Source organism: Talaromyces atroroseus (assembly GCF_001907595.1).
Source record: "Talaromyces atroroseus strain IBT 11181 chromosome Unknown scaffold_1, whole genome shotgun sequence".
In the NCBI taxonomy this organism is placed as follows: domain Eukaryota; kingdom Fungi; phylum Ascomycota; class Eurotiomycetes; order Eurotiales; family Trichocomaceae; genus Talaromyces; species Talaromyces atroroseus.
In genome coordinates, this window is record NW_017971433.1 from 1,386,487 (window position 1) to 1,408,750 (window position 22,264).

The 22,264-nt window shown below is 48.4% G+C and overlaps 8 protein-coding genes across 8 annotated transcripts, besides 1 other annotated feature; 3 read left to right on the plus strand and 5 right to left on the minus strand.

Moving 5' to 3' along the window:
• Positions 1-218: 218 nt before the first annotated feature.
• Positions 219-1,325, minus strand: UA08_01556 (hypothetical protein; the record flags this gene model as incomplete). The annotated part of the gene is made up of 3 exons (XM_020261233.1): positions 219-319; positions 385-875; positions 931-1,325. 3 exons carry the CDS (start codon positions 1,323-1,325, stop codon positions 219-221), a joined length of 987 nt encoding a protein of 328 aa, XP_020123620.1.
• A 1,049-nt stretch (positions 1,326-2,374) lies between these two features.
• Positions 2,375-2,418: a repeat region (Identified by RepeatMasker using a combination of RepBase library and repeat library created with RepeatScout).
• A 570-nt stretch (positions 2,419-2,988) lies between these two features.
• UA08_01557 (hypothetical protein) lies at positions 2,989-4,582 on the minus strand (the record flags this gene model as incomplete). Its single annotated transcript, XM_020261234.1, has 4 exons — positions 2,989-3,240; positions 3,292-3,560; positions 3,708-4,242; positions 4,535-4,582. 4 exons carry the CDS (start codon positions 4,580-4,582, stop codon positions 2,989-2,991), a joined length of 1,104 nt encoding a protein of 367 aa, XP_020123621.1.
• A 615-nt stretch (positions 4,583-5,197) lies between these two features.
• UA08_01558 (hypothetical protein) lies at positions 5,198-6,185 on the minus strand (the record flags this gene model as incomplete). The annotated part of the gene is made up of 3 exons (XM_020261235.1): positions 5,198-5,658; positions 5,715-5,963; positions 6,023-6,185. 3 exons carry the CDS (start codon positions 6,183-6,185, stop codon positions 5,198-5,200), a joined length of 873 nt encoding a protein of 290 aa, XP_020123622.1.
• Positions 6,186-6,923: 738 nt separating this feature from the next.
• Positions 6,924-8,154, plus strand: UA08_01559 (hypothetical protein; the record flags this gene model as incomplete). Its single annotated transcript, XM_020261237.1, has 3 exons — positions 6,924-7,666; positions 7,725-7,867; positions 7,940-8,154. 3 exons carry the CDS (start codon positions 6,924-6,926, stop codon positions 8,152-8,154), a joined length of 1,101 nt encoding a protein of 366 aa, XP_020123623.1.
• Positions 8,155-9,000: 846 nt separating this feature from the next.
• On the plus strand, positions 9,001-16,106 carry UA08_01560 (hypothetical protein; the record flags this gene model as incomplete). The annotated part of the gene is made up of 2 exons (XM_020261238.1): positions 9,001-9,107; positions 9,209-16,106. The coding sequence occupies 2 exons, from the start codon at positions 9,001-9,003 to the stop codon at positions 16,104-16,106; spliced, it is 7,005 nt and encodes a 2,334-aa protein (XP_020123091.1).
• An 819-nt stretch (positions 16,107-16,925) lies between these two features.
• On the plus strand, positions 16,926-18,231 carry UA08_01561 (hypothetical protein; the record flags this gene model as incomplete). The annotated part of the gene is made up of 2 exons (XM_020261239.1): positions 16,926-17,405; positions 17,488-18,231. 2 exons carry the CDS (start codon positions 16,926-16,928, stop codon positions 18,229-18,231), a joined length of 1,224 nt encoding a protein of 407 aa, XP_020123090.1.
• Positions 18,232-18,521: 290 nt separating this feature from the next.
• Positions 18,522-20,320, minus strand: UA08_01562 (hypothetical protein; the record flags this gene model as incomplete). The annotated part of the gene is made up of 4 exons (XM_020261240.1): positions 18,522-18,562; positions 18,655-19,162; positions 19,220-20,142; positions 20,221-20,320. 4 exons carry the CDS (start codon positions 20,318-20,320, stop codon positions 18,522-18,524), a joined length of 1,572 nt encoding a protein of 523 aa, XP_020123093.1.
• A 397-nt stretch (positions 20,321-20,717) lies between these two features.
• UA08_01563 (putative 26S proteasome regulatory subunit rpn6) lies at positions 20,718-22,055 on the minus strand (the record flags this gene model as incomplete). Its single annotated transcript, XM_020261241.1, has 2 exons — positions 20,718-21,724; positions 21,791-22,055. 2 exons carry the CDS (start codon positions 22,053-22,055, stop codon positions 20,718-20,720), a joined length of 1,272 nt encoding a protein of 423 aa, XP_020123092.1.
• Between the last annotated feature and the right edge of the window lie 209 nt (positions 22,056-22,264).

A 22,264-nucleotide genomic window follows, 5' to 3' on the forward strand; every position in this document is an offset into this window, starting at 1 on the left:
TTTTTGCTAAGACGTACTCGTAAAGAAGAAAACAGACTAGAGTTTATTTTAGTTATTTAGTGTCTAGTCTCTTAACTGAAATAAAGATCAATTGTCCCGTGTGGGCACGTCTTCGACATTTCCCCTCCTGAAAATTGACTGGGATAGATGCTCTCCACTACGCTGATCTGCGAGGTAACAGAAGCAATCACTAAAGGACTGGCTACTGAGAACTTGAACTACAGGCTGCCTCTTGTCTTCTTCGCTGACCCTTCTTGGGCCGCTCGTAAACCTTCGTCGAGAGCTAGCTGTTTCGCAGCCCCTATGCCTGCGAGTGAGCCTTGGTAGAATGTAAAATCAGTTATATTGAGTTTTTATTTTAATCTTGTTGAAGTTGCAACCTACCACTAGCCAATGCAACCGGGATCGTCCTTGTAATGGTTGAAGTATCACCTGCAGCAAAACACCCATCGAGACTGGTTTCACCGAAGTAACCTTTACAGATGACATGGCCGGCCTTTGCATGAGTCTCCAATCCAAGGCCCGTGATGAGATGTTCTGCGCGGTTCACACTGAGAGGGTGGCTTAACAGCATCTTGACCTGCTGATCCAGGCCGGTCCTAAAATGGAGTCGGATTCCCACGCCCTCTGGGTCCTCTGATATGGATTCAATTACCCTGTTATCAAACTTTGCCCCTCGAGCCGCTACCGTATCAAGAGCTTCCCTAGTGTCTAGATCAATAGCGTAGGATTCGCCGTTGGTATAAATAGTCACGCCGTCTGGAGCTAGGGGAAAAGCCATAAGCACAGGCAGGAGTTCTGCTGGCGATGGAAGACCGAGAACACCCACACGGCCTCCTAGAAATTCATACCCATCACAGAATAGACAATGAACACTGTGTAACAGTCAATCAGAAAAAAGCTATAACATATTGATCATTCCCAGCATACATTCCGTGGCCCCATTGCTCCTTGTAACCTTTGATAGCAGGCATGATATCCTTTGTCCCAGTTGCCAGAATCAATTTGCGCCCAATCCAAGTAGCCCCCTTGTCGTTGGTCACTTCACAAAGCTGAGTGGTCTCACGATTCATATTCCTGGCCGTTGTGATATAAGTGTCAATGAACGTCAGAGTCTCGTACTTTTCCATCATCTCTTCCACCGCCGATGTACGGTAGATGTCTCCTCTTTCGCCGTCATGGTGAAGGACGTTGGGCATCATGGGAGCCGCTTCGCTACGGTATTGCTGCGAGTCAAAGATGGCCACAGTTCGACAAGCCCTCCCAAGCGACATGGCCGCAGCCATACCGGCTGGTCCTCCACCGATAATGAGAACATCGAACATGTTGCTATGTCTAAGCAGAGAGATGATAGATGGAAATCGTAGTTATTCAAGAGAACCCAGTCCGTCGGAAAGCACATGTTATTATATATAATGTATTACTACGAACTTTTAGGGCTAGCCTGGCCCGGAGTATTCTCTGGGAGGATAAAGTATCCGTACGGAGCATTAGTGATCTGAAAGTCTCCGTGGCGGATGACATACACTCAAGAGTCTCACCTTGGAAGCATTTTTTGAACAAAAAGCGCCATGGATAATCCAACCAATAATGATGATAGGGCTCCAGCCCGTACCTCATGCGATCCCTGCAGTACGACACGTCGTCCCGTCACTTGGATTTCGAACTGACACATGTGCTGGCCAGGAACCAAGAAGGTCAAATATACAGGGGAGCATCCTGTATGCTCCAAATGCCTGGCCGCGAATAGGGAGTGTGCATATTCAAAACAAATGCCATTGGGACGACCTAGAGGTCGAAATACCCCCCGCCGCCAAAGTCGGCAGAACGTTCCTGGCATTCAAGACGTACCTCACCAGGACACGGCCACCACCATCCGTGGGGCGTCTACTTCAGCAGACGACTCCACGCAAACCACAACAAGGGCGCCTTACTTGTTGGATTTTCAGACTTATAGGTATGGCGTCCAATCACTTGTCTGGTAATGACACTTGCTGAGTACGAACCTCCAATTGACAGGGAAGGAGGAGGTGGCACCTGTGCATGCCTCTCTGTGCTCTATCTGCTCCTGGAGGAGCTTAGGAGAAAAGACCGTTTCTCTGTTCCCGATGACCTGCATTTATTGCAGCACTGTGTTCGGTCTGCATTTCAGATACTGAATTGTCAACAATGTCCCACCCGTTATATCTCTATCATCCAGAATGCCATGCTCCTAGGTTCGTTATGCGTGTGTATTGCGGCATGCTACGCCCAAGCGCTCCAGGAAGTTGATATAGAGGAACAGCGGGCCAGTAATGCAAATCAGCAAAAGCAGTTACAAATCAAAGCCGTGGGCACTATCAACGTAGAGCAGACCTTTACTGCCCAGGAATACTCATCGTCATCGTCATCATCATCATCATCATCTTCTTCTTCTTCTTCACCTGCCCCTTCTACTTCGACTTCGTCCTTCACAGTTGAAATAGCACCCGCCGAATGGAAGAACTTGATGCGTGCTACTCTGAAGGCAGAAATATTTGGGATTCAAGGCTCGGAAGAAGACTGTTTTATAAGACTCATCGAGAGATTAGAAGAACGCCAAATGCGTTGGCATGAAGTACCTCCTGCATACGACTGCTTGCCTACGTACCGACCATTGTGTGATCCGACTTGTCAAGTGCCAACTTGTCTGCAGGTTGTCAATGAGGCGAGGAGAATATTGGATTCTCTGAGCCTATACTGACTTGGCATAGCACACAAGGGCACCGAACCCTCTCTTTTTCTTTCTTTTTTTCTTAGAAGAATAGGTGTAATTATGGAACAAGAATGTATATATGAAACGCCAATGAATTATACAATGCATCATACCATTTGGCATTATAGAAATACACTTTCTGCCCTAAGTGTATGCGGTCAATCATCTATCCTTGCAAGCAATGCAGACTTCGTGTTTTAGCAACTAGTCGAATCCACATCCATTGTGGACGACATAGCGTTCGAACGCAACTCTCACTCTTCAGACTGGTTGCTCTTTGATCGGGCTCGAATTCGAGCTCCGTATCGCCAGAAGACTGCTGGAACAGGAATTATGATCACAGCAATGAAACCGACCAAACTGGTAGCCCAGTCAACGCCGAGTTTATGATACATGTAGTCAGCGAAAAGAGGAAATGCTGCACCAAAGACACTCCTTACGGCACCGTTCGCAGCCATCGCACTGTTAGCGGCGCTCGTATAGCAGTCAATGATATAAGTAAAGCACTGAATAAAGATAGTATACATTCCCCATCTGATTAGGAAACCGGCGCAGACCTCACTTGGCCAGGCAATTGACGGGCTAGATGTCCACGCATACCAGAATAGCCCGACAGGCACAAGACAGCCGCCAAGTATCATCAAGGGCAAGCGGTCTTCAGGCTTAACCACGCCATCGTTTGCCTCCACCTTTCGCTTGAAATAGGTTTGGGTGTAGATAATAACCACCACCGTGCCCATCAGTATGCCGACGATGATCCCAAGCAGGGGAAGGGTAGCAATCCCCGCGCTCCAGCCGCGCACCTCCCCAAGGCAATTGGGTAGGACTGGTAGAACAAGTACATAAGGCCGTAAATGAAGGACTGGTATAGCGTCAGAAGAACTAGGATCGGTTCCGTAAAGAACAAAGCTGAACGCACCACAGAGTTAGCTGCCAAAGAACCGGGGCTATGTCAGGGGCTCAATGAGCTTACTCCACGGACGTATCAAGTAGGTCTGTGTTACATGGCGGAGGGAGGTTTCTTCGAGATCAAGTTTTGAGCGAATGTTTTCATTTCCGGTTTTCTTGCGCATCAGTTTTGCTTTTCTCTGGATAACGCTCGGCGGATACGTCTCTGGGTAGGTGAACAAAGCAAGCAAAGAGACAGCTAGGCCACAGATGATCATCACCCACATCGTCCATCGCCAGCTGATGGAGCTCTGTACAATGTATCCCCCAACAATAGGCCCGAGTGTCGGGCCAGAGAAGACCAGGCAGATGCACAGAGCCAGAGCAACTCCACGGTGAACTGCATTCCAGCAATCTGTGATGATCCCTCCAAGGATCGCGATCGGAGCAATACCAAACAAACCAGCGAAGAACCGGCCTAATAGAACCGTAGCCAGGGTTTGACCCAAGGCCGGCATCAGACCAAATAGCGAAGCTATAGTCACACCGGCAACCAGGGGTTGCTTCCGGCCGAATTTCTCGGATAGAGGGCCAAAGATCAACGGGCCGAGGATATAACCCTAACAGCAGTTTTTAGCTTTTGCAGGGCCTTGCAAAATGCAACTCTTTCCTTGTGCCTACCACTAAATAGAGTGACGTGCCAAGGATTGTCACTTCTTCGCCCACCCTGAATTCCTCTGCGACCTTTTTCTGAGCGCTGCCGAAGATGCTGCTCGAAATTGTGACGACCAAATAAACATAGCTAGCATGAAGCTGGCCCAGATCCGGCGCAAGAGAGCCCAGTTATGCGGGTGATCTGGATCATCTGGCCCTGTAAAATCGAAAATTTTCACGACAGGGCTCCTCGACCACATTGCGAGGGTTGGACTCCAGCTCCAGCTCCAGCTCCAGCCTCTCCATGTCGAAAACCGAACTCATTGAGCTTTACACTTCTTTCATATCACGGACAGATGCACCTTCAATAGGTCCGAGGTATACGCGAGTGGCTACCTTGGACTACAACTGAGTTAAATAGTCCTTAACAGTTCATCATCCGAGCTCTCCGAGAATGCAAGCAATGAAGGTGTGCGGAGACTTTTTTTTGGCTCTCGGAGACTTAATTCTTTGCATTCGGTGCTTTAAAAAGCAGGAAGCACTGAGTCTTGCTTCCGTTGCGTGCACAAAAGGAGATTTAAATGGCCCTTGTCGAAGTCATCCGAGTAACAAGTACAAGGATACTCTTCCTTCGTCACATCGTTACTGTACTTCTCTCAAATAACTTATGCATAAAAGCAATCAGCATATTGAGAGCAATTTATAACACCTCCAGGTGGCTAGTCGTGTTCGCTTCGAATACCTCGACTAGAAGGCTCCATTAGGAAGACGCATCTTAGCTGTATTGAAAGGCACTATACAGGCTTAAATGTCTAGTATCTTTGTTTGTTCGGCAATATCTAGTCTTGCTTATTAGAGTTGTATTATAAAGGACATTTAGTATAACGATGGTAAATCCATTGTATACGCGCATTCACGAGTTTACACGTCAGAGGGCATATGTTGATGATTGCCGTTGAGAAAAGTCATCTCCAGGCCAAAATATCCTTTTGCTGCATGCCCCCCTTTGGCAAGCGCATTTATTTCACTGGGATGGACCACAATAAAGACAGCCATGACCAAAAACATGAGGAGCGCGTCGAAAACATATAAAAATGCCTCGTGTTCGAGTATGTAGCCATCGAAACCTTGGAGATATTCCACTACCCTGAAGATAGACCGGACCATGATTAACAAACTTGTCGCGTACATGGCGCCAAGGTGTTTGCGCCAAGGAAGAGTCAGAGCCCTTTGGGTAGGGTATCTTTTCATATTGAGATCGAAATGCACGGCAACAAAGATAAAGAAGCCAAAAAATATAAGCTGAATGAACAGGCCTCCGACTATGATGTGAGATCCGGTCAGTAAAGCAGATGCAGTGCCGCTTGCTTGGATGCCTCCGCCTGTATCTTGCGTAAGCTTATGAATTCCGATTTGGGATGCAACCAAGGTGACGTACCGGCTGCTTGCATAAGGAAAGACAACACGTCTCCACAGACAAAAATCTTGGTGAGCCATTTCTTTTTGATAAGAGCATGGCTTTCCCCATCAATGAGCAAAATGATGCGGCCAAGTTCCATGTATATACTCGCTGCAAACAAGGCAGGGGCAACAAGTAAGAGAAGGGTTTGCAGTAGGTATGGCCCAAGAGTCCAGTCTGGCGTTTGTGTGTGAGATATTGCTCGTCCGACGTAACCAATCCATTCGACTATGAAATCTTGTCCTTAGCAAGAGCACAGTAGATGAAAGATGCATACACAAGCTTACAGAATCCCCCGACAATGAAGGGAATCAGGAACCAAGCGCGGGTTCGGAAAAGTTGGTATAAATGGAGCAGTGTTGCAGCGAGGAAGAGGAGAATAAAGATAACAGCTGCTGATATGGAGGGATTGTAATGATAGAATTCGAAAGAACTATAGCTTGCCGTCATCATGAAAAGAGCGGAGGCGTAACGAGCGACGGTGCAGGAAGGACTCGGCAAAGGAAAGGAAAATGAAATAAGATGAACTTAAAAATAGCATGACATACCTCAGTGATATACATAGCTTATATACTCCGAGCAAGCCTTTACTTTCCAGGCTTTGTTCGACTATGCCTCGTATCGGGTTCAGATTACTTAGGGCTTGGTGCGTCACGTTATCTTGAAATACGAATCCAAGTTACTAGTTACTTAGCACATGATTCGCGAACTCGTATTCAAATACGAATAAATGATTAAACTTTTCGGCAACAATAAGAAGACCCGCTTTTATGCAACGGGATAGTCCCTTAACTAGCCATAACTGGCTAGCTGTTCCCTACCATATAACATTAACTAGTTCCTCATTGCGGAACATTCGAAAAGAAGTTCCCGAAAACCATAGTTCTCTGTCATCGCGGACATTTTTGCTGTCGACTATTTTGCATATCGTCCCCACTCCGAAAACAAACCTAAGTATTCAGCAGATAAATGGCGGGCCAGCGCTCCCCTTTCTTGTGTATACTTCCTGTTGTACCTCCTTGTTTGTTCAATCATCTAATATGGAGACATTCGGCTGTCTGGAAGGCATAAAAAGTGTCATGCAGAGATATGATGCAGAACTCGAGAAAATAAACCATCAGGTGGATTGCTCCGATCTAACTAGTATATGCACATTCGGAGGTCGAGGCACACGACAACATCTGTAGCATGTTTGAACGACTCGAATCAGAGGGCTATGCAGTACACCGGAGTGCCTATGGATTGGAGACTGCCTTTGAGATTGAGTATTCCCAGGGCTCTGGAGGCAGGGTCGTGGTCTTCAACGCAGAATACGATGCACTTCCACGGATTGGACATGCATGTGGCCATAACCTCATTGCAACTAGTGCTATAGCCGCATTTCTTGCCACCTGCGAGGCTATGAAGCTCCAATATCGAAACGGACCAGGTTTCACCGTCCGTCTCTTAGGCACGCCTGCCGAGGAAGCAGGAGGGGGGAAGATTCACCTGATCAACAAAGGCGCATACAAAGATGTGTTTGCCTGCCTCATGCTTCACCCGATATCGCCTCTACCGCACGATGATAAGTTTCTCAGTATAGCAGCAGGGCCCCCTGGGGGTTTTCTTGCTACTGATGATGTCCGTGTCACCTTCACAGGCAAAGCCGCCCACGCGGCCGCAGCTACGTGGGAACGCATTAATGCTCTTGATGCAGTCGTTGCTGCGTATCTTAATATCTCCCTTCTTCGTCAGCAGATACTGCCCAGTAAAAGAGTCCATGGCACTATTGTGAACGGCGGTGAACAGCCGAATATCATTCCAATGTCTGCGTCGGTAGACTACTGTATGAGAGCGTCCAGTGTAAAATCTCTTAAAGATTTGAAAGAAAAGATTACCAAATGCTTTGAGGCTGCAGCAACAGCCACTGGATGCGGGGTCAAATTAGAGTGGTATGTGACGGCGCAAATTCTTGCTATTAAGTAGTTTGCTAACCCTAATCACCGAAAGGAGCGCGGTTTCTTACGCCGATTTGAAGGTGAATCATCCGATATGCGAGCGGTTTGTCGATGCAATGCAAACAATGGGCCACGATTCAGTTATGGAAATGCCTGAGCAGGAAGGTCTCCTGAGCGGAGGCTCAACAGATATGGGTAAGTGCGGCAAGCTGTTCACTTAATCAGTGTAGGTTCTTTCGCTAATAACCATGATCCAAATTGGCGCAGGCAACGTGTCCTATGAGGTACCCGGCTTCCATGCTATGTATATCATTCCAGCAGACGGTGTCAATCACACGCACGAATTTGCCCGCGCTGCCGGATCCTCCGAAGCCTTCGAGCGCACTATTGCCTGCGCGTCGGGAATTGCGCAAGTGGCATGTCAAATTCTGGTCAACGACGATTTTGCGGAACAGATAAAAATGGATTTCGACAGACAGTAGTAGCGTTGGATGTGCGAGGCCACTACTTGGTGCACCGAAGAGCAAACTCCGTAGTAAGCAATAAATCCATAAAAAGTCACATGATTTATACATTTGAAGTCATATGACTTGATATTTACTAGTTACAGTATTTTTCAATCAATGAGGAGTCAGATTTACGAACCAATCGGGCACGATCTTAGGACCGAGCAAAGCTCTGCTAAATTGCATCAAAGGCAGGTGTCCGTATGCATATTACGGTATAGCATGCTATGATTGGTTGATTGGGCTCTTGTATTGTAAATTGTGATACCGAGCAGACTATTCAATATTTATCGCCACGTAAGCGCGGGCAGGAGCTCCCGCGACCCGCGCGCATGCTGATTGGCCGAGTGCGGGGTGTTTGTTTACGGTTGCCGGGCGGGAACGGCGTTGCTACAGAGAAGCAGCTCAACACCACCGCTCGACAGCTCGACAGCGATCACCGACCAGCACACTAACGCGCGCAGATGATGTGGCATCCGGCCACTCGCTCCACTAGCTACCGTTGTCTGCCCTGCCTGCGACCCCATTGTTTTGGTCCGCCCAGTAGATAAACTTCCTCTACTCGGCTTCTCGACCTGGTTCCGTTCTTACATTCACAAGTTCTCTGCTGTGCCAGTCTGTCTCTGGATATCCCCCAGACCCAACAAGTTGTTGTTGTTTACTGTTGTTTATTGTGCTTAGCATTGTTCATTTGTTTACGTCTTTTACGCACTTGTCATGACCCTTGTTATTTGCTAAGAACCTGTACATTCTTCACATCTCCCCACATTCCACAGCGTTCAAAGACTTTGTTTGATCACAGCACACAAGATACCCGCCATCATGCCTCTAAGCGATACCGAGGCAACTCCGGAGAGGAGCATGGACCTTGTTGTCAAGGGCCATCATCACCCATCGAACTCCGAGGTTGGAAGAATCTCTATTCCTATGTGCGTGTCCCTTGCCAGCAGAAACTGAAGACGACACGCGAGCGAAGTCTCCTGTCTATATATAGAAAAATGGAGCTGACTTCAAGATACGGAAAATATAGGTGGGATAGCTCAGACCCCGAGCGTGCACCTCCGCCGTTACCTTTGAACCCCGGTGCTGGCAGCCCAAAGACGAGATCGAATGCTTCTCCCGGTATTCAGGCCGCAACAGCAAGTCTCGCAGAAAAGATGCGCGAAAATGCCCCCTCCTCCTATACTATAAACCCCATGCCTCTCAAGTCATCTCCAGAGAAGTCCCTCATCAAAGGGCAATATCACAGACGAATGCAGTCGCTGCAGCCAACCAGTGACACGCGATCTGAATTTCGCAACTACCTCGACAATAAATCACCAGACCGAAAATCTCGAACAACAATCTTCGACCATGATGATTTTCTGGATAAAAGTCCGACTCGATCAGGAGCTCGAGACTCTGGCCGTGACTCCCCATCTCTCTATGTCTCCAGCCGTTATCTGTCCAAACCTATACTGGGCGAAAACACCCCGCCTTCTGCCACTATGCTTGCTCTTCAGACAATGCAACTTCCTAGCGATGAGCCCAAGTCGGCGGAGACTTCACGATCATCGACGACTACTGGATCTCCCAACATGGACGGCCTATCTGCACAGATTCAAAGTCTAACGACCATCGCAACTAATCTACAGAAGGAAATGTCACAATTAAGCAGGCGTAGTAAAGACAACGCCACTGATCTGCTTAGTCTGAAAGCGGCCACCAACAGCCGCGACGAAGACATTAGGAAGAGCATCCGTGACTTGGCCAGCAACATCACCTCAAAGTTCCTAGACCCTGAAAGTGCAAGTTCAAGGTCTGCAACCTTCGCATCAGTCAGAAGTGGATATAGTAGTATTGACAGCAAGCCATTCGACAGCTCGCCCAATTCCCGAAAGTCCTTCACCCTTCCCCGCGTACCGAGTCCTGGTAGTTTTGCCGCAGCTCTGGAAAGGGACCTCTGCGGATCGCCTGCGCAAATCAGTGACGGTTCTGCTAGCATTGCCTTGTTGGAAAAAGTACTGCGTGAAATGGCCACGAAAGAGGCACAGGATCAATTGCTGGAACTGGTTGATGAGGTCAAAAAGAGGCCCGCCAAGGATGGAGGCACCAAAGACGCCGATCAGAATGTCACCAAGATGCTTGAAGAAATCTTGAATCTAGTCAAAGAGAATCCGACAAATCGCGCCTTGGTTAGGTCTGGCCCAGACTTGGACGAAGCTTCTCCTCAAAGTACACGATCTGGCCCGGTTATACTTAGCCACGATTCTCAAACGGGCGATCAGAAGAGTGCTGTTAGCGAGGAGGTCGTGGGTCTCCTAAACAGGGTTAAGAACAGCGTTGCCGAAGGCGGAGGCTTGACAAACGAAGTCAAAGCTCTGGTTCGTGAGCTACGAGGTGAAGTATTGGGCATGGGACGAGAAATTGGCCGGAAACTGGATGAAGCAGCAGAAGCAAAGCCCAACAACGACGCTCCACACGCGCTAGAAGCAGATGAAGTCGCAGAAATTGTTCGCGATGGGCTTGCGGAGCTCAAAGAGCAAATGCATGCTTTGATTCAAGAACACCAACAGACCTTGTCTCGGTCCGTCTCGCGTGAAGGTGTAGATGCAGCAGAAGTATTTACAGCTGTCAGGTCCGCCTTAGACGAGTTCACCTCGAAGCAGTTGTCAGCTCCAGCCACAAGTAATGCCGGTATGGAGAAGGAAGATATTCTAGAAGCAGTCAGGGAGGCCTGGGAAACATATAAGCCAGAGATTGAACTTCAAAATTTTGGTCTCGAACGAGAAGAAATTCTAGACTGTTTGAGTGAAGGTCTCAAAGCTTATCAACCCAAGAATGAGGAGGCTGTGACCTACGATCATGTTTTGGCTGCAGTCCAGGCTGGAATGCAAAGCTTTGTGCCGCCTCCTGTTGAAGCGCCACCCTCCATCACTCGGGAAGAAGTGTCAGCAGCAGTCAAAGAGTGCTTCGAATCTTTTGAATTGACTATCCCAGAGCCTAATATTACGAAAGAGGATATCTTTGCCGCTGTATCAGAAGCAATGGCCAACCAGCGAGAGCCACCCAGTGACGATGCACCCCAAATTACTCGGGATGATGTGTTCGATGCGGTAGCGGAAGCCATAAGCCAGAGAGCAGTACCCGACACTTCGAACGCCGGGTTAACTCGTGATGATGTTCATGGTGTTGTAGTAGAAGCCATGATTGGCCAACGGGCTCTATCGCAGGACGAAACAAGCCCAGGACTGTCACGGGATGATGTTTTCAATTCGGTGACTGAAGGCCTTGCAGCACACTTTGCAGCTGCTAGAGAAATGGGAGAATCACCGGTGACTCGAGAAGAAGTTTTCCAAGCGGTTAGTGATGCACTAGCTGCTCATCCGAACATTGAGAATGGCCTGGAACCTGGTTTAACTCGGGAAGAAATTATGAACGCCATTTCGGATGGCCTAATGAATCAGGGATCCAGCAGCAGAGAGCTTGAACTGAAAAAGGACGACCTCACTCGAGAAGACGTTTTCCAGGCGGTTAGCGATGCGCTAGACTCCCATCCAAGCGCTGGACAAAACCTAGAGCCAGGACTGACGCGAGAAGATATGATATCCGCGATTTCAGAAGCCCTAAGCAATCAAACTTCCACGAGCCGAGAAATTGAACTGAAAAAGGACGACCTAACTCGAGAAGATGTTTACCACGCGGTTCACGATGCGCTAGACTCCCATCCCAACGCTGGACATACCACGGAGCAAGGACTGACTCGGGAAGATATCATCTCCGCAATCTCAGAAGGCTTGAATAATCAAACTTCAACGAGCCGAGAAATTGAATTGAAAAAGGAGGACCTTACTCGAGAAGACGTCTTCCAGGCTGTCAGCGATGCACTGGCTTCTCATCCACATGCTGTTAATGGCTTGGAGCCTGGATTAACTCGGGAGGATATTATAAGCGCGATATCAGAAGGCTTGGTCAATCAGAGTTCTATCAGCCGAGAAATCGAATTGAACAAGGATGACCTTTTTGAAGCTGTGACTTCAGGTCTGCATGAAGCGGCAGCCTCTTCTCATGTCAATATCGGAGATCAAGTCCTCGATCGCCTTCGTGACCTCCTCCAAGATATGAAAGACGAATTCAAGCAATATTCCGCAGCAAATGGACGAGATACCGAGCAAGTCCTCGATTCTATGAAAGATGGACTCCAGGGACTCAGGAGTCAAATAGAGTCCTATGTAGATCATACTACAGATGCTACGGGCAAAGAGGAAATTATATCTACTGTCAAGGAGGGCTTCAGACTGCTACAGGCAGATCTGGAGCATTCTATCAATGAGGCAGCTCTCGGAGCGTCCGGTTCGCGCGGCAATCCTGACACGCCCGAGCTTCTTGATGCTATGGAAAAGGAATTCGAACATCTTCGATCGACACTCAGCAACCTGCTGATCCGCACTGAAACTTCTAGTGACAAAGTCGAAATCCTTGATGCGATCCACGAGATCAACGTCAGTACTAACTACGAAGCCAATACTTCTAAGGTGATTCAAGCTGTCAAGGAAGAGTTTGAAAATATCCGTGACTCTATTGGAATGAGCCTCGTGAAGGCAGGCCCGTCTGATAAGGATGAAATCATTTCAGCTCTCCATGAAAGCTTCGAAAATCTTCAGGCTGAAACAATACAAAAACGAGATGCCAATGAAAGCACTCTCTCAAACACAAGCGAATTACTGGAAGCCTTCAATGATGGTGTGGATGCTATTCGTGCCGATCTGGAAACTCTCATCCATAAGTCAGATGAGCAGAATAGCACTGAGGTACTTGATGCATTGAGGGAAGGATTGGCCTCTATTAAAACGGAAATGGAAGCTTTGCGAGAGTCACAGAGAGAATTTGAGGAGACGTCGACTACCCGGGGCCAAGAATTAATGCTCGCAAATGAAAACAACAGCATTGGTGGTGACATGGAAGGGCTGAAGACCCTTCTTACTCAGCTGCAGGTCAAGGTTGAAGCAATCGAAATGAATTCAGCGCCTGCGCCACCGCCTGAAGATGCCCTCAAAAGGGAACACCTGGACGAAGTTCTTTCAGCTGTGAGAGATGTTCATGGCTCTGTCACTGAAGTGAGCACTCGTGAGCCTCCAGTTGATCCAGGCGCTGCTCGTAAGGAGGATACAGATATCATCGAAACACTCTTACGAGATACAGCGGCCAAGATTGAAGATTTCCATATCCCATTACCCGAGGACTTTGCTAAGCCTGAACAATTCATGAACCTTGAAGTTATGGTTTCAGAATTGAAAGATGCCATTGCCGAGGTAGCTGCACGACTTGAAACTGAAGGTTGTACCAAAGCCGAGATTGGCACCCTGGAAACCCTTATGAAGGACTTGTGGGTTGCTGTGGATGAATCGAAGAATCAGACCAAGGAACCCCAGGAAGATTCTGAACGGGTTGTCAAGAGCGATCTTCAAACTGTGGAGGCGATGATATGTGAAGTCAAGAACAGCATCGAAGAATTGAAGCTTCCCGATGTGGACACGCTTCCCGTAAAATCAGATGTTGAAGCCCTCGTTGAGGTTGTCAATTCCTTCAGAGAGAAAGTTGACGCGGAAGCTGAACTGACCGCTCAAGCCTTTGAAGCGCGCAAGGTAGAGCACGGAGGCTTGGCCGAGAAGATCGAGGAGGCTAAAATCGTTGTTGCTGACCTGCGCGAAGAATTGAAAGGCAAGCTTGATGGAAGTGAGCAAGGATTATCAGAGCTCAAGACGCTTCTGGAGGGTCTTGCGGTGTCGTCTGAGGCCTTCTCGACTGTAGAGAGTGTCAAGGAACTCAGCGATCTCATCAACAGGGAATTCGAGCGTGCACGCGGTGAACAGGAAGCCACCAAACTCGAGACGGAAGAACGAGATGCTACTGCACTAATTAAGCAAGACGAGAACCGAGCTGCCCTGGTAGCAGAGATCGAGAAGAAAGTGGATGAGAGAATTGACGAAATTCTATCCAAATATGATGACCTTCAAGGAGTCCTTGACATAAAATTCTCGGAAACCGAAGCTCGAGATACCACACATGTTGAGCATTTGACAGACACCAAGGGCATTGCAGAAGACATTAAGCTGATCATCGGTGCTATGGGAAACAGCGTTAGCGAGGCTTGTGAGCGCATGAGTGACGATACGAAAACTCTCTTCACAAAGATCAGCGAATCATACGGCAAGATGGAAGAAATGCATAATGAAATCAAAGAGTTCAACGAACTATCGAAGGCAGAATTAGAGAAAACTTCCTCTGCGACAGACCGAGTTGAAACTCAGATTCTTGAATATCATCCCCAGATTCTCGGTGCGATCAAAGACATTCTTCTCCTTGTTGGGCAGCATTACGAGCACTCCCAGAGGACGAATGAAGAACTTAAGACGAATCTCTCAGCTATTCCTGCTGCCATCCCATCAATGCTCCCTGCTTTGCCAGCTCCGCCGGAACCTCGAGAAATTATTATACCCGAGAAATATGATGACTCTGGGCTTCACTCCAAACTCGACCTAATTATGAACCATGCAGAGAGCACCAGCAAGATTATACCCGAGAAATACGACGATTCTGGGCTTCACTCCAAGCTCGACCTAATTATGAGCCATGCAGAGAGCACCAGCAAGACAATCTCGAGCATGGATAAATTAGATCAAATCCATGAGAAGGTCATGAATACGTCCCAGGAGATTACTGAAATGGTTGCTACGCAGTCACGCCTCGTAGTGGAAGATTATGAGCGTAAGAAACGGGAGTCTGAAGAAGCTGCCTATGCTCTCGAGAGGAGACTTGCGCAAAAAGAGAAAGTTGAATCTGAAATTCTTGGTTTGAATGATGAGAAAGAGTCGCTTTTGAACATCATCCAGACCTTGAAGCACGAGAAGGAGCAACTCACTAAGCAAAACACGAAGCTTGGCAAGGAACTCTCTGGGTTGGAGACTGCCCTCGACATCCGTCAGCGTGAGATGGAATTCTTCGAAGAGCGTGCACAAGGCCTAGAGAAACGCATCCTTGCTGGGGTCTTCGATCACGCTAGGACCATGATCATGAAGGAAAGTGGTCGTGGGAAAAACCGAATGAGTCTCAGGAGGATTCCAAGCTATGGCAGCACAACAACTAAAACGAGTCGTGCAAGCACTACCACTCCTGCCAAGGACACTCGAAGCTTGGTGAGCAATGGGGTGGAAATGGTTCTGAAGCGTCGACAGCCAGCCAAGTCTTCAGCCTATAACGGATCTTCCATCTCCTCTAATGGCGGCAAAGAGCGCAGAATACTCAGTCTCAGCAACGTAACGGGCAACAGGGGAGTTATGGACCGTCATGTTACGGCTCCAGTTGGTACTGGAGGTCTGACCAACCTCAAGCGAAGCCACTCGGTCCGGTCCAATCTACCATCCCGCAAGACTTCCTGGGGCACGAGGGATTTCAGTTCTAATAAAGAGAACGAGAGCTTCCTGGAAGAAGACGAACACATGAGTGTTGCCCAGAGCGATGCTGAGACAGAAAGAACAACCAACACTGGTCATTATTCAGAGAGTGTGACCGATGACAGCGGCAGGACTGTCTCAGCTAGTCGTCAGCCCAGTTATGCTAGCACTACGAATGGACTCGTGGCTGAACATAACGCTTCGATTCTGGAGGAAGACGGCGAGGATGAAGAAGAGACTGAGCGCAAGGAAACTCCACCTGACAGTGATTCCGACCACTCTGATGCTGAATTACACAAAGACCGACCCGACAATGAGCTTGATGATGAAGGAGATTATCAAACTACCATCGACGAGCAAGAAGAGTACTCCGGGCTTGACGATATGGAATCTGAATCATACCTTGAGGCACCACCAGAATTGAAAATCCCGGGGCAAAACGACAGCGGCATTGGAAGCGATATACATCATAACCACATAGTTTCCGTGGAGTAACATACAAGGAGCAAGTACGTGGTTTGCACAGCCTGTGTGATTCGTTTGTTCTGGTCACAAGGAGTTCTTATACGTCTTAGTTTCTATTGATACCTTTCTGATCCACGACTGTCTGAAACCCCATTCAAGATTATAGATGGGCTGACACGTTTGTTTCTATTTTTCCTTTTCCTTTTCCTTTTCCTATTTCTATTATACCTTTGATGTCTCTCTTTTGTTGATGTAGTTGTATTGCGTGGGCTTAGCCTAGCAAATGATGAATGACAATGACCCATTTCAACGAGCACTTGAACCAACGTAGAGGTCCGTAGCAGATATGCCCTATAAGCATAGCGTGGGGTAGCCTCGTGTGTATGGGACATGGAGCACGAGACCCAGCTCACCTGCCAGTAACACTCCCCAGACCAAGACCGCTAGTTGCTGCAGGACAGCTCACCTGTGGCAACATTGAACAGCGTGAAAATCCCCCCAATCCTTCTGTATGCGTCGGGGCTGCTTGTGATTGGTTGCGGCGAGTCCCAACGCAATCAATCGTGGCCTCAGGCCCACCCGCCCCGATAAGTACAAAAAGACATCAACCGAACGGATCACCTTCCAAGCTGCGATGACCTCCTTGGCGTTGGCAGGGAAAGAGTCATGAGGATGGGTCTTTGCTTCTAGCCTCTTATTCCTTCGATTCTTCAGTCCTCTTTCTTCTGCCTCTTCTATTCTTTTAAATATAAGCTATGTTCCAAGCCTAGGACTCCGTGCCGTCTCTTCCAGCATCCTCGCCGGTTCCTGTGCGCCCCCCCCAGGAGAAAGAAAGAAAGAAAAGGCATCATGTTAGATCCTTTCTTTCCTCCGCCACCCTGGCTTCAGGACCTAGTGACCCCGTGGGCGGCCTCGTTGCATCTCCATTCTCTACCCTACCATATCCACGAAGTTATCCTCGCCTTCGTGTTCTATCAGCTAATCCATTCTTATGTCTCGCCATGGCTGTCTAAAAGACTATTCCCCCGACAGTATACCCAGTTGCCAAAACGCACGCAGCTCAACTGGGATATCCATGTCGTCTCGTTTGTTCAGAGTGTCCTGGTGAACGTAGCGGCGCTGTGGGTCATCTTTGCAGACCGCGAGAGAAGCATCATGAACATCGACGAGCGTGTCCACGGATATACCGGTGCCGGTGGCCTCGTGCAGGCTCTGGCAACTGGCTATTTTATTTACGACCTGATTGTCAGTGTTGTGCATCTGAAGTTGTTTGGCATCGGCATGCTTTTCCACGCCATTAGCGCTCTGTGCGTCTTCAGTCTCGGATTTGTTAGTTGGCCTCCCCTTCTCCTTTTTTTTTGCCCATTACTTGGCTTCCTTCTAACTTTGGAATTCGCTTTTCTTTTTATAGAGACCGTTCGTTAATTTTTATGCACCGACCTTCATTCTCTACGAGTTGTCCAGCCCGTTCCTCAATATTCACTGGTTTCTAGACAAGCTCAACATGACCGGCAGCAATCTGCAGTGGTATAACGGAATGCTGCTTCTAGGCGTGTTTTTCTCCTGCCGTATAATATGGGGTACTTGGCAATCGATCGTTGTTTACGGAGACATGTGGCATGCACTCATGCAAAGTCGTTCGACAACCCATTCGCCGTTCCTAGATGGAGTCCCGACCAATGCGCCTGTCTTCAAACTCGGCAAGGGCGCAGCCCTATGCGTCAACGAAGACTGCATCCAGGCAAATGCAGAAATTGCGAAATTTGCTCACCATTTCACCGACACCCCGCTCCCTCAATGGCTGCCAATTGTGTATGTTTCTGCCAACTTGATTCTGAATACTCTCAACTATTACTGGTTTTCGCAAATGATCGATGCCGTGTTGAAGAGGTTCCGGAAACCAGCTCCTTCTGGTGCTGCCCCTGGTAAGAAGCCAGGCGAGATCCTGCCGCCCCATGAAGCGGATAAGGTTGCAGCCATTCGCCGTGAAAGACACGATTATATATTGGATGCTGCTGAAAAATTGAAACAAGAACAAGGGTACTTCGAGACTGGGGACGGAGCGGAGCTAGCGGTGCCAGCGACAGGTGTTGATGCTACTGGAGCGGAAGCGGGAGATTTGTTGAGAGAACGGAAGACAGCTGCTCCATCATGACGATAGAATTGTATGAGTTCCTTTCTTCCTATACATGACTTACTCAAGAGAATTCACACCCTTTTGGCTACGTCGGATGCGTTATACCAAATGGTTAATGCATCATATCAACTCGGACTGTGCGTGTGATGATAAACTGCGGAAGGGTTCAAATGGATTTGATTACATCTCAGTAATTACTTTAGATTCAGACGTAGACGGAAAAAAGAATGCATATACCACTTGCGTAATGTTTATCCCCATACAACTGACATAATTCAATATTGATATCTTAAAGAGAAGAAAAGAAATTAATCAAAGTACATCCACACATCTTGCGCGCCCAAACTACCTTGACCGTACAAGTAAAGTCAATTGCAATACAATAAAAAGGAAATCACAAACCCCAAAAACCAATGAAAACCTATCGATATACAGTATTACTATCCGGCCGCGCGAGCATGTAGCGAACTGCTTCCCGGGCCACAGGAGCATTCCAAGCGCTGTTAGTACCACCACGTCTGAACTCAGGCCCACTGCCATCTTCTCCGCCGCCACGAACAGCCTCTCCAAGAATAGTTTCAAGATCTCGGCGTTGAGAACCAAGCCAACGGCGAACAAAGTTTGCCGGATCTTTACTAAGCGCTGTGTAGAAAGAATGGCGGGCTTTGGAGTGCATAAGCGCCTGGATGATGAGAGCAAGCTGGTCGTCTAGGACGCTAATCTGACGGAGGGACGCTGGGTATTGAGGGTTTGAGGTGAGTGCTAGCATCTTCTGGCGCAGTGGATCATCGACTGCTACGCGGATATCGTAGACTGTGGGTGCTGGGTTGTTGTGGAACTCCTCATCAACTCGAATCGTGTATGGAAGCTTGATAGGGTCGAGTGGCGAGGTATGGCTCCCGATAACGTCAGGGATTTGAGGAAAGAACACTTGATCGCGGCCAAAAAGCTAATACCACGTAAGTAAATCTCAAACTTCCTAGATTACGGGGACAGGGTGATATACCTTTCTCAACCGAGCATCGCAGCGGACTTGGCGCTTTTCTTGATCTTCTTGAAGACCCATAGCTCGGACATAATCCCAGATACCGAGGATGATGCCGCTCCTCGATTCCTCTTCAACATCAATTATGTCAGACAAGTCTTTGCTGACCTTCAGTCGTTCGGGTGCTTCATCCCTAACGAGACTGATGGTGATGTTAACGTTCTCTTGAGCCCCTCGAGAGAATTGGATGGAATCAAAGTCAGCGCTGGGTGGTAAAGAGACAACATTCCCGGGGAGTTGTGGTTTAGTCCAAGTGATAGGAGAAACATCGTCTGTTTTCGCATTGAACGTCTTGTCAAAATCAATCGTAATTGATTTGAAAAATTGTGACAGTCTCTGTCGTTGATTTTGTTGCCCCTTTGATTTCTTTGGGTTCTTTACGCCATCTTCTCCCTCTGCAGAAGCTTCGTTAGTTTCTTCATCTTCATCATCGCTGTCCGCGGCGGGGATCGTTGAGTCGGTATCGTCATCGAGAAGTCTGCCCTCAATTCGCACTTTGTAGCGCCCGGATCCCGGTCCACCATTCCCGTTCTGTTCGCTCTTCTGCCATGCTTGATTCTCGGTCGTATTTGAGATCCAAATACGAAGAGTTCGATAGCGCTTCATTGACCGACTGAGCGAGTCTTGAATGTCCAGTCTCTTTCTCACCATAGATGAGTCTAGACGTTTCTCAATCTCTCGCAATCTTTTGTATTCCTGCACCCCATCTCCAATAACAAAGTCTTCTAACCCATCTGGCATATTCTTGTCTGTGGGCTTCCGGCTGCGGCGTAGAGAAGCTTCGTTAACAGGAGGCATATTGCGTTGGTGAGCTGCTGCTGCCGCCGCCGCCATATACTGAGGATGGACTACTTGTTGATGGGGAGGCATAGGCACACCAGGACCTGCCAAAACAAGCAAAAGTTAGCGATCTGTCATTGGACCACGTCATCCACAAGCTGTGCAAGGGTAGAAATCCATACCTGGCATGGGAGCACCGCGACGAGGTGTGGCGGGCGAGCGCTGGGCGGCCTGAGGGTAGCCGCGAGGATAATTGGGCTGCATTGGGGCGTTCATAGCCATACTGGCGACCGATGTGGGTAAACAGTCGACGACAGGTTGCGCAGCAATTTTAGCGACTGCGACGATACGCGGTTGATGGAAGGCAGGTCATTTGCAGTGAAAGTCGCGATGGGCTTTCCACTCCAGAACCGCCGACCCTGCGCTAGCCCGATTTGGTCACACCCAGAAAACGCAGTTTGCAGCAGATGGAAAAGGCTGCGCGTTTATCACTACGCTCTGCAGTCGCATTTTCAGAAATACTGAAAAATATGATTAGAAGGCTAATTTGCTATAGATATGGTCTTGTATCCTATAGATGGATGGCATCTTCTGGTGCCGAAATGCGAGAAGTAAACGCTTCATGTCTTCAACAACATTGTATCATTTACACAGCCCACTACTCGAACAAGCACACTGTCTATTCCAACATGGACGCTTGGTTAGCGTATAAGACTTCGACCACATTGTTGAGCTTTTCAATCGTTTGCAATGCCGCATCATAGCCCTTGTCCCTCTCTGTTTCCTCAAAGACAATCAAGCACCCGGCACCTTGATCCAACACTCCAATGATTACCTTGTCAAGGATCATCTGCGATAGTTTCCTTTCCACTTGCTGAGTATCTAAACCAACCATTTTTGCAATATGGTCAATCTCTACCCTGCTGAATGGTTCGATCACTTTGATGAGATTTTGTTCCAACATGGCGTCGTAAAGTCGACGGAGGTGGTTGCGGATGAAAACATCGCCTCCAAGTTCGTATCGGTAGTCTGAAAGCGCCTTCTCGTATTCCTCCAGAGATCGGTTGGCGTGGGCACGGGCAACAGCCTTCATAGCCTCAAGTCGCGTGCTCGCGTACTTTAATGCTTGCTTAGAGCCAAGTAGATTGGTCACGTCATCAACAAGATTGAGCATAATCTTGCAAAGCAACATATACTGCAATGCTGCTGTCGCCTTCTCCGTGTCATCAATCGAGTTGTAGCCTTCAAGCGCCTCAATGAAGTACGAATATGCCGTGTTAAAATCCTTGTCCTCTGCATGCAGCATTCCACTCTGCATATCAAGCCCAGCTTGTAGACTTGGTGGTGTGTATACAGCTGATGCGGATGTCCGAGCTGAAGTAAGGGCTGCGCGTGCCTTGGGCTGGTTCCCAAGTGCATGGTAGACTCGTGATTCCAGTAGCTGGATCTCAACCAACACGACCTTGTCATCCAACCGTTTCAGCTCTCGGAGTAGAGAATTGATCAACGTCAAGGCATCATAATATGATTGCTTTTGCATGTAAATCACGACGAGACGCGTTTCTAAGCTCTGTCGGAGGAAGGATCGGCGTTCTGAGACTGCCCACTCTATCGAAGACTTGATGACAGCAATTTGGATTTCGACTGTGTTCGGGATCTCACTGAGCAGATCCAACAGTTGACGGACTACCTCGAATTAGAAAGCAGTAAGGCAGTGGGGATTAAATGGCAATCAAGATAAGCACGACTCACCGAGTTTGGCTGTCTTCGCTTTGGCGAACGAGGAAAAGGCATCACGGCTCGTTTTGATTAGATCAGCAAGCTCGTGTGCCTTTTTGTTATCACGGTACAGCTCTCCCAATGCCACTAAAGCTGCTTCATAATCTTTAGAAGCTGACTCTGTTTTCCCGATGCCACCTGATAGCACGTCCTTGTAGATCTGCTCAGCTTTGGCAGGGTCCTTTGCTGCAAGCGACTTCGCTTCCTCAATGCGCTGGCTGGTGGATGCGGAAGCCATGATGTCGACTGGGAGTGGATGCGTGCGCAGCCAAGGTAACAGAGAACTCGACAAGGACAAGGACTGTCAGTGAATGGAAATGGTACTTGTGTGGTGGTGAGTTGATAGGATGGAGGTTTGGGGTCAACAACAGCTTGGCCGGGAAAGAGCGTCACTGCTCTTTGGGCTACAGCGGCAACTGCGGATGCAGCCAATCACAGGCGTCCTGC